A 17,177-nucleotide genomic window follows, 5' to 3' on the forward strand; every position below is an offset into this window, starting at 1 on the left:
TGTTTCTGCTGATTATACACAAAGTAAGTTGTAAATAGCTCTCTTGAACACCGTGATTCCTTTGAGGTTTGTACAGGAGAGAAGATACGCACTCAGCCCCAGCTTCCCAGGGGATGCTAGAGGGTCCCTTTCGGGGGCCTCTTATTTCCTGTTAGGGCACCGGCCGAATGAAATTTAGATGAGTGCTAGACAATTACCATCCCTAAGGAAACCCTCAGCCTAGTGTTTAGAAATGTCAGCTGATCAGGTTAGTTTTTGTTTTTGTTTTTTTGTATTTAACGTAAATATTTTTATTTAATATCAAAATATACAAAGATGCAAAAAAGAATTGAAAAAAGTCCTCTTAGTCCTACTACTTTCCAGAGATAAAAATCACTGTGAAAATTTTATGAAAATCATGGTAAATTTTGTTTTAAAGTATGATGTTGATATGCACACTGAATATTAGCTTAAAGACAAAAGAGGATAAAACTGGAATTCTCCAAATCAATTTGAATTTTCAATTACATTGAAAACAGAGGTACACATCCTATTTTAGTATCTTAAAGTGGAGCAAAAAGTAGTTAAGGGGAACTCGCTGGCTGTTTAGTTGTTAGGTCTCTGTGCTTCCACTGCAGGGGGTGAGGAATTATTCCTGGTCGGGGAACTAAGGTCCTGCAAAGCTGTGTGGTGTGGCCAATTTTTTTTTTTTGTATGTGTGTCTGCTATTTCTGACAGGAATTTTTTGATTGCTTATAACTAGCTGGCTAACTACTAAGACTTCTGAATCAAAAGGCCTAATTGTCTAGGTGTGCAAAATTATTACTAATTAAGTTTTCAAGCTTTTACATCCTTTGTATTTTCCTTGGGACATTGTGAGGAACTGGAAACATATATAGCTTGCCTTCCCCTTACACTTTTTCCCTGTCTGATAATTAATGACTCTAATTGTGGTGGGCCTGGTGGGGGAGTATTGTTAGATGGTGAACTCATGAGTGAAACTTTGTGGTTTTAGTTCAGATCTCAAATTTTTTCATCTTTAAAGGAAGCCCATTTTCACGGATCATAAGGATTTTCTTTTCTGCTCAGAAATTCTAGGATTCTAAGATGGAGAGCATGCCTTACTTTCCTCTTAGTTCCTTTTTGTGATTTGGATAGTTGAAACATTCCAGTAGCCTGGCACTGTTTCCTCCCAACTTGCTCACAGACCTTTTTGTTTTCTCTTAGAAACTGTGTATTTCTAAGTGTTTGAGGTTGTAATTGAGTGTAATTGTAGTTGTTTAACTTTCTCCGTGCCTCTTGAGGGTGTTTATAAATGCCGTCTGTGAGGGTAGAAAGGAACTAGAAACTTTGTGATATGGTCAACTAATATTAAAGTAAGTGGGAATTCTGTGTATATGAAATGAAGTATTGTTTACACTTCATTTGCAGCATATACCTTCTGGCTTATGGAATCGGCTGTAATCAGTTAAGTAATCACCTTCATTAAGGTTTCATGGGAAGCTTTTGAGGGGTTGTTTTGTTAGGAAATATTCTAAGAGTAATTTTTCCCCAGTTCTCCTTTTGTACCCTAGGGAGAATTACTGTAGCCCAACTTACTGGGGGCCCCCCTCCCCAATGTGTCATCGTGGGGTGGGATCAGCATTGTTCTATGTGTGACACAACACAGATGCAGTGTCTCTGTGCTTCTCCATGCCCCATTTCCTGCTCATTCCTCAAGTCAGAGGAGAAGTCCCCTTTAACCTTGCCTATGTTGTCCTGGACCAAAGATCGGGGAGTAGTAAGTCTTTATTTCTGGTGATACTTTCTTCATTTCCTTTAATTGTCTTCTTTGTTATTTCTAACATATAAAACATCCACACATGCCTCTAGAATGGATGCCGCTAAATGCAACTATTATGTGTTTTTCGTTAACCTCTTTGACATATGTTCTTGCTTTCTCATTTTAAGTTTGGGCCTTGTAACTTTCTAGCATGTGCCTCTGAGTTAGTTATTTACCTTCTCTAAAGCCTCCCTTTTTTTGCAAAATGTAGATCCTCATACCCCATGAAAAGTCAAAGTGAAGTTGCTCAGTCATGTCCAACTCTTTGCGACCTTGTACTTGACAGCCTCCTCCATCCATGGGATTTTCCAGGCAAGATTACTGGAGTGGGTTGCCATTTCCTTCTTCAGGGGATCTTCCCAACTCAGGGATCGAACCCCAGTCTCCTGGATTGCAGGCAGACTCTTTACCATCGTAAGATTGTTTAAAGGAAAAAACAGTTTCTCTTGATGTAAGGTACCCACACAGCAACTGGCACATTACAAGTGCTCAGTAAATGTGACCTCCTTTCCCTCCAAGTGAGGAAATTCATGGATGAAGAGTGGTTAATTTCAAAGACAGCCTATATTCATTCTGTTGACATCACCTTATGGAAATAGGCAGGAAGAAAGAATAAGAGAGTTGAAAGGAACAGACAGGTTGGACCTAAAAATGCTTCAAAAGTCGACTGTTTTTTAAAAAATATATGTTAGTGATATTCACTAGTGAACTTGCAAAGTGGAGTTTATTGAAAATTGTTTAAATTTAGAAAAGTGAACAGATTTGTTGGTCAAAAGAAAGAAGGAAATACCTTCTAAGGCAGCACGCTTGGCTGAAAAAAACGATCTCTGAACAGAGAATTGATGGGCATAGATGATCCCAGTTGGAGTTAAAAAAATAAAACGCCGAAGGGGGCCTTTGAGAGGGAAAGAAGACACAGGTGAGATGGAGCTGATTGATGAATTGAGATCTGAATACACATAGATAGTTAAGAGCTGACTCATTGGAAAAGACCCTGATGCTGGGAAAGATGGAGGTCAGGAGGAGAAGGGGGCGACAGAGAATGAGATGGTTGACTGGCATCACCGACTCAGTGGACATGACTTTGAGCAAACTCTGGGAGATAGTGAAGGACAGGAATCCTGGCGTGCTGCAGTCCATGGGGTCGCAGAGAGTCAGACACGACTTTGTGGCTGAACAACAAAATAGTTGTATGATTGATGGAGGTAGTATATATTTGGAAATATTGAGTAGTGATATAGAGAAACTTATAAAAAGCAGAAAATAGGTTTCAATGGAATCTAAGTCCTTTTCTATCTTAAACATTTAAAAATGAAGTAAGCCAAGTGACTACTAAGTAGGCAATATTTCATGATGAGACTGGCTAATTATAATAGGTAACAGTTTTGAAAGGGAATCTTAGTGGCTTTCACTGTAAGATTCTAGATATAGAGAAACATTCACTGAATCATACCTTTTTTGTCATTTGTATTGTTAGAGCAGACATAAGGCTCTTAAATATAATTTAAATACAGTAAGTAAATAATACATGTTGGTAATTATTGGCCTACACCAGGAAGAGAAAAAATAAATTTGAACAGGTATTTTAAGAGTGGAAAGGAACTTTAGGCATTATAGAATGCAGTTTTCTGAATTCCCACTTAAGAAAGGTAAGAGAAAAAAAGCCACCAATTTCAAGCAGAAATTGTTTTTTTTCCCCCTTTCCCTCATTGCCTCCCTTCCTTCCCCCTGACTTCCCTTCCTCTCTCCTTCCTCCAGTCCACAGATATTTATTAAATGCCTGCTTTTGTGCTATATGCTGTGGATACAAGGGACACCAACATTTATGTGTATTTTTTCTTCTTAGAATTTACCTTTTGGTAGTCAGTAAACGTGGGTGTATGATGTTTACAATATATTTGGCCTACTGAATGTTCAAACCCTGTGAGGCCATGGCGGTCTGTTGCAGAGCTGCCGCTGGGATGTACCTGTGTTCGGCTTGTGTGTGTTTGTATGCAGTTCTCAACAGCCTCCACACCCAGCATCTAACTCGGCCGTATTCCCCCAGGTCCCAGTGGCATGTGCTGGCAGAGTGCTGGGTGCAGACTTCTGCCCAAACCTGGAGGAGCCAGACCAGAGGCTGGAAGTCCAGGTCGGAGTCTTAACTGTTTTATCAGTCGGGGGTGTTGTGACAGTACCAGGGGTCTCTGAACGCTGAACAGATATATCAGATGCCATCCAGCAGCTGCTGGGACTGAAAGAGGGGTTGGTGGAGCATCTGTGCAGCAAAAAGTCCTTTTCAGGATAAATTGTCTGTAATTAGAGATCATTCTTTTACTTATTCAAGAAGTCAAGACATGGTATATATACTGCAGTGAATAAGAACATGGTTTCTGAATGCTGCCTGCCTACGTTGACACAAGTTGCCCTGAGTCCTTTGGCAAGTCACCCAACCTAACTGGGCTTTAGCTTTCTCATCTGTGAAATGGAGATATCCCTTAATAGCTGACTAATGAGGAGTAAATGTTCTAACACATACCTAGCATTTAGCACAGGGCCAGGATGTAACAGGCACTCTGGAAATCTTAGCTCTCATCTTTTCAAATCATTGTTATTATGTGCTGAGAGATTGCTAGGCTCTGGAGACACATGGGCAAACCAGTCATGCTTCCTGCACTGTAGTCTCCCAGCTCAGGAGAATGGAAGCTGTTCAGCTGGGCACTGTATTAGAAAAATAGGAGTTAATAATATTATCTTTCTTCTTCATGGTTTGGGAGATAGGTCCTCTGGTGTAATATTAAGTTTATTAGCAAAGAACATTTTTCATCAAAGTATTGACTTGGAATTCGTTGCATGGTCTTGGGAAATTAGAAGCAGAGTGGTATGTTACAGATTAAAAATATAAATATGACATCTTGGCCCAAGGCCTACCTTCGCTGCTGGGTACCTGTTAATAGTTAAGGAATGTGTGTATCAATGATGCAAAAATGCAGGCTCATGTTTCCATGTGGATGGCACCTCCCTAGCGTGAGCACACCCATACTATTTTTTAGGGCCTCTGTTTGGCATCATTTTCTAAATTTTAAGACTTAGGGGATAAGCATAGTGAGCTCAGTGTTAAAACTTTTTTTTTTTTTTTTTTACTGGTTTAGACACCCAGCATGAGAAAAGAGAATAGTTCTAAAAATTGACTTCTTCATAGTGGGTGTGATGGTGGAAGTGGTGGTCGTAGGAAGTTTCATTTTTTATGATGCTCTGAAGGGGACACCATCTTCTGCACGCCTACTCTTGGCCTCGGAACGACCACCTGAGCTCTGCAGTGCCCTATGCTGATACTGTCTGGGTGGCGTATGGCTGTGACCCAACAGAAAAGCAGGTGTGGCAAGTATGAGACGTGATCATACGTTTCCCAGTTTTAGAAAGCTCACAGCTTGGTTGTGACACACATGTGCCGAGTGATGGAGGACTTTTCGTGAAGAGTAGTCTGACCCTTGACCCCTTCGGGGTGGGGGACGGGAGATGTTCTTCAGACACATCACCTGGAATGGTCTATCATGGGTGATTGTTGGATAATCTGTTTTTGAACCTTGAGTTATGGCACAAAGAGCGATGGGTTTTGCAGATGTGGATGTGTGAAATAAACCTGAAAGAGACCAGTGGAACATATTGCTTTGACATACCAAGGGAGAAAATGTATATTTACACGTTGAAGTGAAACCGTGGTAGTAGGTAGCTAAACATATTGTGGAGTTGACAGTGCTGTGTGAGCCTTGCAAGGAGAAGACCAAGTTACTGGGTAAAGAAAAGAAAGTGCTCATTTTGTTAGATGCCTCATCTTGCAACAACATTTTGGCTGATAGTATGGAAAAGATGAATCTGTGAAAAGATAGTCAACTACGATGCACTGGTGAATTAACTGGGACCCACTTGAATCATTTATTTCTCTCTTTTCCTGCTCATTTCTAAATGCGTCTTCCATACATTCTGATGATATCTGGTACATATTCATGTTATGTTTGTCATAATAAACTTGAGACTTAATATGTTCCTCACCAGCTAACAATTCCAGGAGTGGCTTTTAGCTTAGAGTCCTTTCATTCGTGCCGTGGCATATGTATTCTGTTTTGTTTTTTTTCTTCCTATCGAGTGAGCCATTTCTTATTTTTTAGTCCAACTCTGCACTCCAGGGAACTCACCGTAGGACTGGCCGGGGTAGTTTACTTTTCCTGCTTGGATCTCAGACTTTCCCGCGGGGCCAGGCATTATAACCACGAGAGGATTTGCTGTTTGGCCTCTTGATTCTGAGAATAACCTCTTTTACACCTCGATTTAGGAGCTCTGGCTTGTTTATATCCTTTTCTGTGAAGGATTTTCCTTTATACATATGGCACCCATATCTGGTTTACTTTTGTGTTTTCTCTGACATGAGATCTCAGGACTCATGGAGCCCCTTCCTCCTCTTACCTGTTTTCTTTTAACCCTTTCCTTTGGTCCCAAAATTTCAGATGTCTTAGCAGCTTTATTATTTAATAATCCCAGGATCCCTGACACTCTTTCATGAATATGCTGTTGGTTTTGAATGACTGTCATCGTTGAAATCTTTGCCTGACTTGACTTTTGCAAGGCTATCTGCTGGTTTTTTTTGTGTTAATATACTTGATTTAGAGAAGTAGCTGGACAATCCAGACTTTAGATTCACTGTCTAATTTTCTTGATTTTCTTCAGTGGCTTTTGAAGTGGATATGAAACTGTGTACTTTCTTTAGCTCTGGAGGTTAACTGATGTACAGGCCCCCAAATTGTCCTTTTATATAATTATTTTATGGGAAATGGTCATTCTAGTTTAGACCTCCCTTAGTGTTAGTTGCTCAGTCATGTCCAGCTTTTTGTGACTCCATGGACTGTAGCCCGCAGGCTCCTCTGTCCATGGGATTCTCCAGGCAAGAATACTGGAGTGGGTTGCCATTCCCTTCTCCAGGGGATCTTCCTGACTCAGGAATTGAACCCTGGTCTCTTGCATTGCAGGCATATTCTTTACTGTCTGAGTCGCTGGGGAAGCCCTTAGACCTCCCTTGGTTGCTGTTAAATATTTGATTTTTAATCAGAAAAAAGTGACTATTTTAGTCTGACTGTACCTCATCGTGTGTTGTTACATTTAGCCTAGCACAGTTCCTTTCTTGGTTGGAAATTTAAGATGTGGGGTTTGACTTGGTATTTTTCACCACTGAAGTGCTTAGAAAATTAGAGTAAATAATAAACCAATATTTCAGTACCCGATTAGACACAATTTACTGTGATGTTTCATAAACCACAGACTTCTTTCTTCTATGAATGCGTGAAGGATCATTTTTTTTTCCAGACATACCGGGGTGCAAGTGTAAATTTCCATAAAATTTAAATGAGGTGCTTCCTGTAATTAATGAACAATTGTGGCTGCTCTCTAGTCTGCATTGTAATTAACCATGATCAGGCTTGTTTAGTGATGACACTGTTCCTGTAATAATTTGACAAGCTACTGTGAATTTGCCAGGTTATTAAACAACCTGCAGCATTCACTTACAGCATCACAGGATGCGCTCGGCTGGTTAAATGCAGCATAAGGGCAAAGCTGAGCTGCCCATTGAAGTCTATCGATCACTAGAAACAGGTTTACATTCCTAGGATTTGGGAAAAGTTAATTAATTTTTCGCAAGTTGTCTTGAAAACTTTTTATTATATGGGAAAACTAATGGGGCGAAGCTGGTCATTTTTGTGAACTCATAATGAAGCTAGCAAATTTTATATATTGTTATCATCCATATGAAGTCTCGGAAACTGAGATTTTCCCTTTCTTACCCTATTAAATAGATTTAAAACCACCACCAACAAGTTGTTCCCTCCCCAAATTCACTCCCAGCATCTCTCAAATATAAAGTTCACCTTTTCTTATTGAGTGTGTGTTAGGAATAGCAGATGACCTTGTGCTAAGCACAGTCCTGTCACAGGGTAAGGGAGCCATCTAAGGGGACGGGGAGCCATGTCCATGGTCACTAAACACAACCACATGCCCCAACCCCCGTCCAGGTTAAGAACTGTTCAAAACGTTACTGTCTAGTTACTGTGGTGTCTTTCATTCAGATTCTGTTTATTGACTAAACCACAAGGATTCCTGCCCAAAGTACCAGGCGGTCTATGCTTGACTGATTTTGATTTTCTAACATCAGCCCTGGGGTTTATTTGAAAAATGTACATACACTGCAGCTTTAACAAGTCAAGTGACTGCATGTTTTTGACCATGGAGTTGAGTATATCTGAAGATCATTAAAATTAGAGGGAAAGGGAGGGGTGGAGAATAAGTATAGTAGTCATTGTACCATTGCAGAGAGAGGGAGTGTGTGTATGTGTGTGTGTGTGTGTGAGACACATGGTTTTTGTCTTTTCATCTTCTCCAAGAGCCAGAAAGTTTCCTGCCGCTCTCTTTCCAGCTATTGACAAATGATTGCCAGATGTGAGATCTTTGCAGTGTTCTTTCCCTTAGCAAACCTGCAGCGATGGGATATTTGATTCTCCCCTGCCCATTTCATCTCCTTTCCACATCTGCCAGGGACACACAAGCAATACATCCCTACATGAGAGTTTAAAGTTGATTCAGCTCCTTTTTTCCCCTCCGATAAAATGTGTTTGGAGACAACAGAATGAGGTCCATATGACTTTCTCTCAACTTCGCTGTATGAAATTAGTTGTTTATTTTACTTATCTACCTCTCAGTAATTGAACGATTTCATTTTAGTTTTGGTCCATGGAAAATTTGATGCAACTCTGGGAGTGCTTAGAGTTTCCTATTGTCTGCTTGCTGCAAGTATACCATCATCGCGACTTCCCTCCGATGGTCTCCATTCCGATAAAAGCTAGACTGGTGGTTTCTGCGGACTTCCTAGGAAAGTAGTTTTAATAAACAACTGTCAAAACACTAAGTGTAGCATGTCTGGTAAAATTCAGTAGTCATTTAAGATCTAAAAAGCCATCCATGAAGGGGAAAATTCAACTTGTTTGGCTTGATTAGCCTACCCTATATTTGTGTCCATTGTCAAAGTTGATATGGATAAGGTCCTAGTTTTAATCCCAAATAGTTTATAAAAGAGAATGTACAGTGAGTTTTGGAGGCATTTGAAATTAGCCTATGTAGGCCACACACATAATCACTAACATGCACAGAAGCCTCTTGCATCTGCTCGGAATCTGTATTGATATTGATTTTTTTTCTCATCTCAGTTTAAAAATATTTTCCAAAATGCTCTTATAGCTTATGTTCATACTATAGGGTGGGCTGACCCAGATGGCCTTTCAGTTTTCCTATTACACTTTTTGGCAAACGAAAAGGCCTCTTATTCCCTGAATAAGATCAGCGTTTTTATTTTTTTTTAACATTTAAAAAATAATCCATAAAATGTCTGCCACATGTTCCCTAGTTGATGGAAAGTGTTTTCCAAATTAGAGCCATAGTATTGGATTCTTATTGTAACAGTGCTCGTGTTTACTATTTCTGCTGCCCTCTTAGCTACCTGTCATTATGCAAATTTATTTTTTCTGTGAAACAAATGATAAATATAAGAAAATTACTGTTTATGAATTTCAGAAGAAAAAAATTGCTTTTACTCTTAAGTAAATGGCTTTGCTCACGTGAGACTCAAAATAGGAAAAATGTGAAGTCTCTTTTTCATTCTGTTCTTTTTAAAAAGTAACAAAGCAACGACAAACAAAACCTAACAAGAACAAAACCAAAAAACCAACAGCTCCTGAAGAGAAGAAATCCTAGTTAAGCCTGAGAAAAAGAGGTAAACGAAACCCATCAAGGTGTATACATGAAATGTTTGTAACTTTTGGCCTCTCAATTATATTGCACTTCAGTAAAGCTTTACAAAGAAAGAAGGACACAGCTGTTTACCCCAAGTTGCCAAAATGTTGCATGTTTCTATGGAAAGTGCCTATTGAACAGGGTAAGAAGATAATTGTAGTTGAAGACACTGTTCTCTTAAAAATGAGACAACGATCATGAAGAGGGTAGTAAATTTAAACAACACCCCCCAAAACAAAATTACCACGGCCGAAAAGGATCCCTGTGGAAAAGCTTGTATTTTTCATGTCCTTCAATGTTCCCCGAGGACTGACGCCAGGCCAGGCACTCAGTGGATGCCAGTGGCTGAGAAGGTGGAGGCGAAGAGTGCTTTCATAAAACAACAAGGTTAGGAACTCCTGTGGCAGGAGCCAAGTTCCTTCGAGTTTAGATCACTTCACATAATTTGCTCTCACTAATGCATTTGCTGGTTGCTCATGCCTTCCTGCTTTTTCCTCTACATGGTTACTCTGGGAGGCAGAGAGGTGCAAAGCAATGGAGGTGTCATCCAGTCCGCATGCCTAGGGAACGTCCTTCAGAGGACGACTTGTCACCAGCCGTCAAAGAAGAGAGTGGCTTTGTGGTCTCTGAACATCTGGCAGCGCTGCACAGGAAGCTGAGGGGGTGTCATTAATTGTGATGAAATAATTTAAACCATCAGGAATAAATGAGGCTGTTAAGCTAAGTTCAGATTCCATTTGCCATGCACATGTGTCTAGCAGCCTGTGTGCAGTTAGAAAAAAATTGAATTATATTAGCTCATGAGTAGAAGTGAAACAGATACTGTAAATGAAACAAGTTGCTCTGTGGTGATGACATCGTGTTGAACCACTTCATGGAGTTACAGTTTGTAGGATCAATATATTGAGAGTGGTACAGTATTTAATGAATTTTTACATAAAAGGATGCTTATGGTATTGAGGCCTATAGTCAGGAGCAGTGGGTTTAAGAGCACAGAGAAGAGGAATAGGTGGGTCGGTAGAAAGAAACAAGCCTTCAGGTCGCAGTGGGTGGGTCAGTGGAGTTCTTCATCTACTAAGTCAGGCTGAATTGATTCATAGCTGACCCTTTCATGGATTCTGGCTTTGACTACAGTATTGGGTGCCTTTGCTCTGCGTAACTACTCCAGGCTGGAGGACGATTTCTGATGACCAACTTTGGATGTCCTTTCAAGAGCTTCCTTCACTTTGGGCACATCTATGCTGTTTTCTTGAGAACACAATTAGCTCTCTTTGGTGATAGATAACTCCTCAAGGAGATGCGTGTATTTTTAAGACTTTGCACAATCAGTGAAGACTGATTTCAAATATAATTTTCAGGCACAGTGGAAAGAGGCAGTTTTCACTTCTTTACAAAGGCAAGACTGTCAGGTTGGAATGTTGGGACATCTCTGAGGTTTTGAGCTCTAAGCTGAGCAATGATGTGTAGGTTCCAAACTACATTTCTAAAATAAAAGTCATTCCTTTTACACATGAGCAGAGTCTTCAAATTTGAACTTTTATTGAAAAATAAATGCAGGAATCTGAAAAAGTAAAATGAGGCTGTTTAGATACAGGAAGCATTTTTAAAAAAGCATCAAAGAAGTCATCCCTCTTGCAGACAGAGGCAACGGTCCAGAGCTCTGGCAAGGTTTTGACAAGAGCCATTTTGCTAGGAATGACTTATCTCACTTTGCCCTGTCCATCCCCTAGCTGCCTCACTGCCTTTCTCTCTCCCCCATTGTATGTCTCCTTTATCTTTTCCTTTTCCATTTTCTCACTATTTTTTTATCCTTTGATATTCAGTTCTCCTTAGAACCTGTTCTCATTCTCCATCCTCCAGAGAAACAAACTGCAGTTCTATTTTCATTTATAGTGTTATAAATGTTGCTGCAACTAGTTAAAAGATTAATATCTATAATTATTTCAGTTGTAAACTTAGAAAGTTTAGCTTGTATTTTAATATAAACTTGTATATGACCATTGGTGGATTTTTTTCCCCAAGGAAACTTGATTAGTTTTTTGTTTTTTTTTTTTAAGGAATGCAGACTACTCACTAAATTATCCCTTTACCTGGATGCTTGAATGGAATTGTTTTGATCAAAGCCAGAAATTTGTGGTTTTGAGTCACCATCTTCCTTCTTACTTGAGATAGAAAGAAGTTGTTCAAATCAAAACACTCAAGTTTCCTGATGTCTTATAGAGCAACCAGTAGTTAGGATAATGCTTCTTGTGTGTATTGATCTTTGGATTTAATTTTAATTGATGGAATAGAGTAGGAAGACTTGTGTTCTTCTATCTTCTTGGTGTTGTTGGAAGGATTGAAGGAGCTGATGTATGTGTGTTCGGGCACTGTGAGACAGTGATGTGAATGGGTTATTGCTGTTATGTAAATGTATCTACTAACATCTGTTGGCTAAGCAGATAAAAATTAAGAAGAAATTTTTTCCTGAAAATTTCACATATCTATCATTTAAAGATTATTTGCCTTTAAATGCTTTAACAATTGCTCCTCCAAGAATAGGGATCCAAGGGAACCTAGGAAATTTTGAATAAGACAACTGTTTTTCCTTCTTTACCTGTAATAAATCACTAAATTATCACTAAATGCATTCATAGGGCATTTACTTGTTTCTCTAATAAGAAAATGATAGTATAGTGAACAGGCTTAATGGTTATCAAAGGGGAAATGTTTCGGGGGGTGGTGGCAGATAAGTTAAGAGTTTGGGATTAACATATGCATACTACTATATATAAAACAGATAACTATCAAGGACCTACTGTATAGCACAGGGAACTCTTCTCAGTGTTCTTTAATGACCTATATGGGGAAGGAATCTGAAAAAGAATAAATACATGTGTATGTATAATTGAATCACTTTGCTGTACACCTGGAACTATATAGAAATCAATTACACTCCATTATAAAATAAAAAGTAAATAAAAAAGAAAGTGATAGTATACTCAGTAGTTGCTCAAAGTTTTCTTCTGAAAGTGTTCTAGTAAATACAGATAAAAATAAGTAGCTTCATGAACTTAAGTTACCTCCCACGTTTTATTTTGATGGTGTATGAACTAGTTGTCCCTACATCTGTAGGACCTTCTTTATTCTTTTTCTGCTGTTGTTACTATCACTGTCTGCTTAAGTAGTATCAAATTTGTAAATTCTATGTCTTGAATTGCGTATTTCAGGTACATTATAGATGAAGTAGATGTTGGTTGAATGGCCTGAGGACTGCATTCTGCATCCTTTCTCAATACCACTGTTTCTATGAGAGGATGCTGTTGAGATTGCAGAGGACCAGCTTTAACGTAAGCTGATCGTGTTGGGAACTGTCAGTATTAATATAAGAAATGTTGAATAAGATGCTTATAGTTTTACTTTATGTGAGTTCCCATGTTATAGTAGCTTCATAGATGCTTCATGCAGGGAGAAAGAAAAAATGAGAAAACTGGGAACTATTTTAATTCTTGGCTTCAATAGAGAGGGAGAGAAAAAATGGGAAAACTGAAAAGTATTTTAATTCTTGGCTACAATAGAGAGAATTATGTGTTTGGGAGTGTGTGCATGTATATGCATTTGGTATATACATACAACGTGTATATCATTACATACATATCCACATATTTTGTTTACAAAAATAGCTGGTGATGTTCTGTTTGGATATTTTGTTGGAGCTAGGTATAGTAAATAATTTACATTTGAGAACATGTAGTCTCCCTTCACTCACAAAAAAAGAAGAAAAGCCTTTTGTTTGGGTGGATAATGGAATCTCACTTTGTGTGAGATTCTTTAGGACTCATGTGATTTCAAAATTTAAACATGAAAACAATCTGAAGTTATATAATGTAAGGTCTCCATTTTACAGATTTGAAAACCAAGGCCCAGAAATTTTAAAAGGCTTGCCCCAAATTACCTAGTTAGTGAAAATTCTCCATTTCTGATGTGTGAGAACCTTTAAAATACTGTCTACTGGCTTTTTGTTCCTTTAGCATTTATAAGCATTATATGACTGTGTTCTAAGTTTATTGTAGAAAATTATTTAACTCTGTGTGTCTCTTGTTCAGTATGATTTGAATGGGCAGAAAGAATGCAAAAAGGCCACAGTTTTGGGTACCACAGTAGTGGTCTTAGCATGTTACCCCACAAAAAGACCTGGTCCTTCTGCCTGATACAGGTGCAAACTTGATGCTAAGAAGTGGAATGTTTGGGTCTGGCTTTTTTTTTCCAAAGCTTGCATTGTCAGTATAGAATTTAGATATTGGACAAAAGCTAACCCTTGAACATTAAGAAGTGGAAATTGTCCCATCTAAGTAATCCCTGTTTCAAAAGAAAAGTGCCATGGTTGACATCTGAAGAATGGAATTGCTCAAGAATATAAAGTTGTTGCTCTTAAATGTTCAGTATGTGCCAGTGGAGTTTCATGGAGTGTAGAAGAAGACCAAGTCCCCTTGAAATCACTGTTATTATAAAAACCATCTTTAAGTGCCTTTTTGGGTATGATACTGTGTTTGCGTCCTATAAAAAGTGAGCTGAATAGACAGGGTCTCTGCCCTCTAGGAGTTTATAATCAAGAACAGATATAATGTAGCTGACATCTGTTATTGTATTAAGGTCCTACAAATAAACATTGATCAAATACATAAATAAAAGTTTTATATCAGAGACAAGTAAAAATCTCTCTGCTTGCCTGATTCATCCCTACACTGAAACCACCCGTGAAAGTTGTAAAATGACTCAACTGGACTAATCCTGACACCAGGATATTCCTTTAGGTTGTTATTTTTCAAGGGTTTTCATGGAGTACTGGCATTACCATCATGTCACTGATAGCTTATTGTAAACGAGTCTAGATTCAGAAATGTCGTTTTTTTTTATCTTCCTGGTTAAAGAATTGGAATGAGTTGAATTTTCTTCCCTCTATGGATTGTTTTAGTTCTGTGACACTTGTAATGGTAATATGGCATGCTAGAGAGTACATTATTTATCCAAGCCTCCGATATTAGTAGAAATGATATGTTTTTTAAAAAAATTAGCAGCCTTTTCCCCCACTCTCAGTCACTAGAAACTGTGTTACAACAAAAAAGGAGTTTAGGATTGATGCTGTAGTGAGGTGAACTTATATATCCAAAAAAGGCTTTGAAGGGAATATTTTAAGAAGAGGTAAGTTCGCAACTTAGGGGTGAGTGGATCTGGTTATAAGATTAAATGAAACTATACCCACTAAAACTCAGCATATAAAAGTTGGCAGGGGAGATAGGTATTGAGTTTGATCAAATATTTTCTTTCTGCATGCTTCAACTTTAATGCAAGGTATTTTAACAGTCACTTCATTTTTGAAGTGTAGGGGAACTAAAACAGCAACACTGGGAAGTCTAAACGTGAACCCGTATCAAAGTTCAAGGCGTTAAAAAAGTAGCTATCCCTACCCCAGTGTAGTTGTCTGTCTGTGTAAATTAAAGCATGTGGGTGCATAAATTAATTAGAAGAACAGTCAGAGATATAAATCAAACTTATTTGGTACACTGATGAAATGAGCATTGTTTATAAGATTATCTTGTTATTTAATCTCTTCTGTGTAAACCTGGCTGGTTAGCATTATGAAGTAATAATACAATTAATGTGATGATGGTATACTTTTTCTTAGTACAGGCCTGATCCTGCAGGCTTTGCTTGACTGGGGTTTGTGTACGTAGAGGACCATAAGAACTGGAAATTTTAATTAGTGAGAATGTTCCTCCTTCCCCCCTCCAGTTGTGTGGGTTTTTTTTTTTTTTTTTTCAAATTTCAGGATGTTCCCTGGATAGTTTATTCTTTTTGAACCACTAATCTACTGACCTCAGAAGAAGGAACTGCCTTCAGATATTATTTTCTCAAAACTGCAAAGTTCATTATGAGAGCTACCTGCTGTCTTCCAGCTATACTCTGCTGTGCCACTGGATCTCAAATAAAGAGAAAGTTTTACTTATAAATGAAACCATTAGGAATTTCTTGAATAAACAAAGTTTTTTTTTCTTTGATGTGCAAAGGAATTTTGTTTATAACCATCAGTCATATAAGTCCATGTCTAACACATGCAAGGAACATTCGTTATCTTTTGTATGAAATGGAAAGTGTTCTTGTCAGCCAGAGAGTGGAAAACAGAAACGTTTCAAAAAAAAGCTAAACAGAATCCTAGAGCAAAAGAAAATTGCTAGTGTCATTATTTAGTATTTGATTCAGAACTTTTGCTTGAAGTTTTTTGCCTTTATTTACTCTGCCTGCCTTCTCAGTGCCCATCCCCGCCACAACCAGGGCGCCGTGAAGTTGTTTGTTCTATGTCCCCAAATGAAAACTTTGCTTATGGGAAATTAAATCAAAGCTGTCCATTTGATTGATCTTGCTCTCAGAGTGCTTACCTATTCCATGACATTCTTTTGTTCTTTAACAGAATTTGATAGTGATATCCTATAATTTATCTAAGGAACTATTGAAAAGAAAAATCACAGGTTATTCCTTCTTGATTGACTTTTATGAATAGAGGCTGATGACTTGTTCCTGCTTCACCTTACCAAGAGAATGGGTTTAGAGCACAGTCCTTTTAGGGTCATTCACAAGGCAATTAGGAATGTGTATCATAAAATCTTAAAATTGTGATTTCATTTTGCCCTAAACAGTTAGGACTTTTTTCTTTCTCTGTCAGTCTTTGTCAATGTTAGACATTTCCAAATTGACAAAAAGGATATTTGGATATATTGTTTTCAAGATTTTTGTGTCATCTTCGTAGGAATGCCACACATCTTCCAGTTTCAACAGTGATTATGATGCCATGACAGCATCCTCTGACTGTTAGCAGAATATGTATTATTTCTGCGGTTTTGTGAATCAGTACCCACTAAAAGATTTCAGACCGATCACCTATGAATGCTTTGTTCAGAGTTTGCTTAATGAGAGAAACTGTGGTGTAAGACAACCTCACAGTACGTGAAAGGATGCATTTTCTCTGTTACACTTGGCTCTTTTCTGGATTATGCAACTTGGATTTTCAGTTACTGTTGAACTATGCAGATATGTCTGATGGAGTGTGGGTCTGTTTCCTGGATGCCTTTCAGGACAGTGCTTGTGAAACCAGTATTGAAATCAGGGGATACACTGATCGGAGTCAGGCACATGGTGGGACATGACGCCTTCTGGGTTAAAGAAGTGACTAATAACAGTGGGCTGACTGTTCTTCGCTTGGTTACTCAAGCTTGCTTCTCAGATCTGATAGGAAGCAGGTTTCAGAGAGCTGAGAAGGCAGTGTGAAGCTACATGTCCTTTTTCTAGCTAAGAGTGATGCGTATGACCAGAGGGTATGAAAAGCTCTGGGGTATAGTCTGGCCCTCTTTTGAGTAGAAGCCCTGGTGGAAAAAGTAAAGGGCTGCAAATTATACCCCTCAAACTTTTTCTGAGTATAGCTTACCATGGGCTGTCCATTGTACTGAGTGGAAAGATCTAGCCTTCCTGTGCTTTTCCATATTCTCTCCCTTTATCATTTTTTTCCTTTTACCGTGAATTATGTCTCATA

General features: G+C 38.6%; 1 protein-coding gene across 12 annotated transcripts in view; it reads left to right on the forward strand.

The window, feature by feature from the left end:
• The window catches only part of BNC2 (basonuclin zinc finger protein 2), a 504,931-nt gene that overhangs the window by 225,688 nt on the left and 262,066 nt on the right, over nt 1–17,177 (forward strand). For 6 of the 12 annotated variants that reach the window (XM_081499435.1, XM_081499385.1, XM_081499394.1 and 3 more), the window contains one exon: nt 3,849–3,932. The exons of the other annotated variants lie outside the window; for them this stretch is intronic. In XM_081499435.1, coding sequence (XP_081355561.1) covers nt 3,849–3,932 — 84 coding nt within the window. The remainder of the gene's footprint in view (nt 1–3,848; nt 3,933–17,177) is intronic. 12 annotated transcript variants of the gene reach the window in all.

The sequence above is a fragment of the Giraffa tippelskirchi genome, chromosome 1 (assembly GCF_054371585.1).
Source record: "Giraffa tippelskirchi isolate mGirTip1 chromosome 1, T2T-mGirTip1v1.2.pri, whole genome shotgun sequence".
Taxonomy (NCBI): domain Eukaryota; kingdom Metazoa; phylum Chordata; class Mammalia; order Artiodactyla; family Giraffidae; genus Giraffa; species Giraffa tippelskirchi.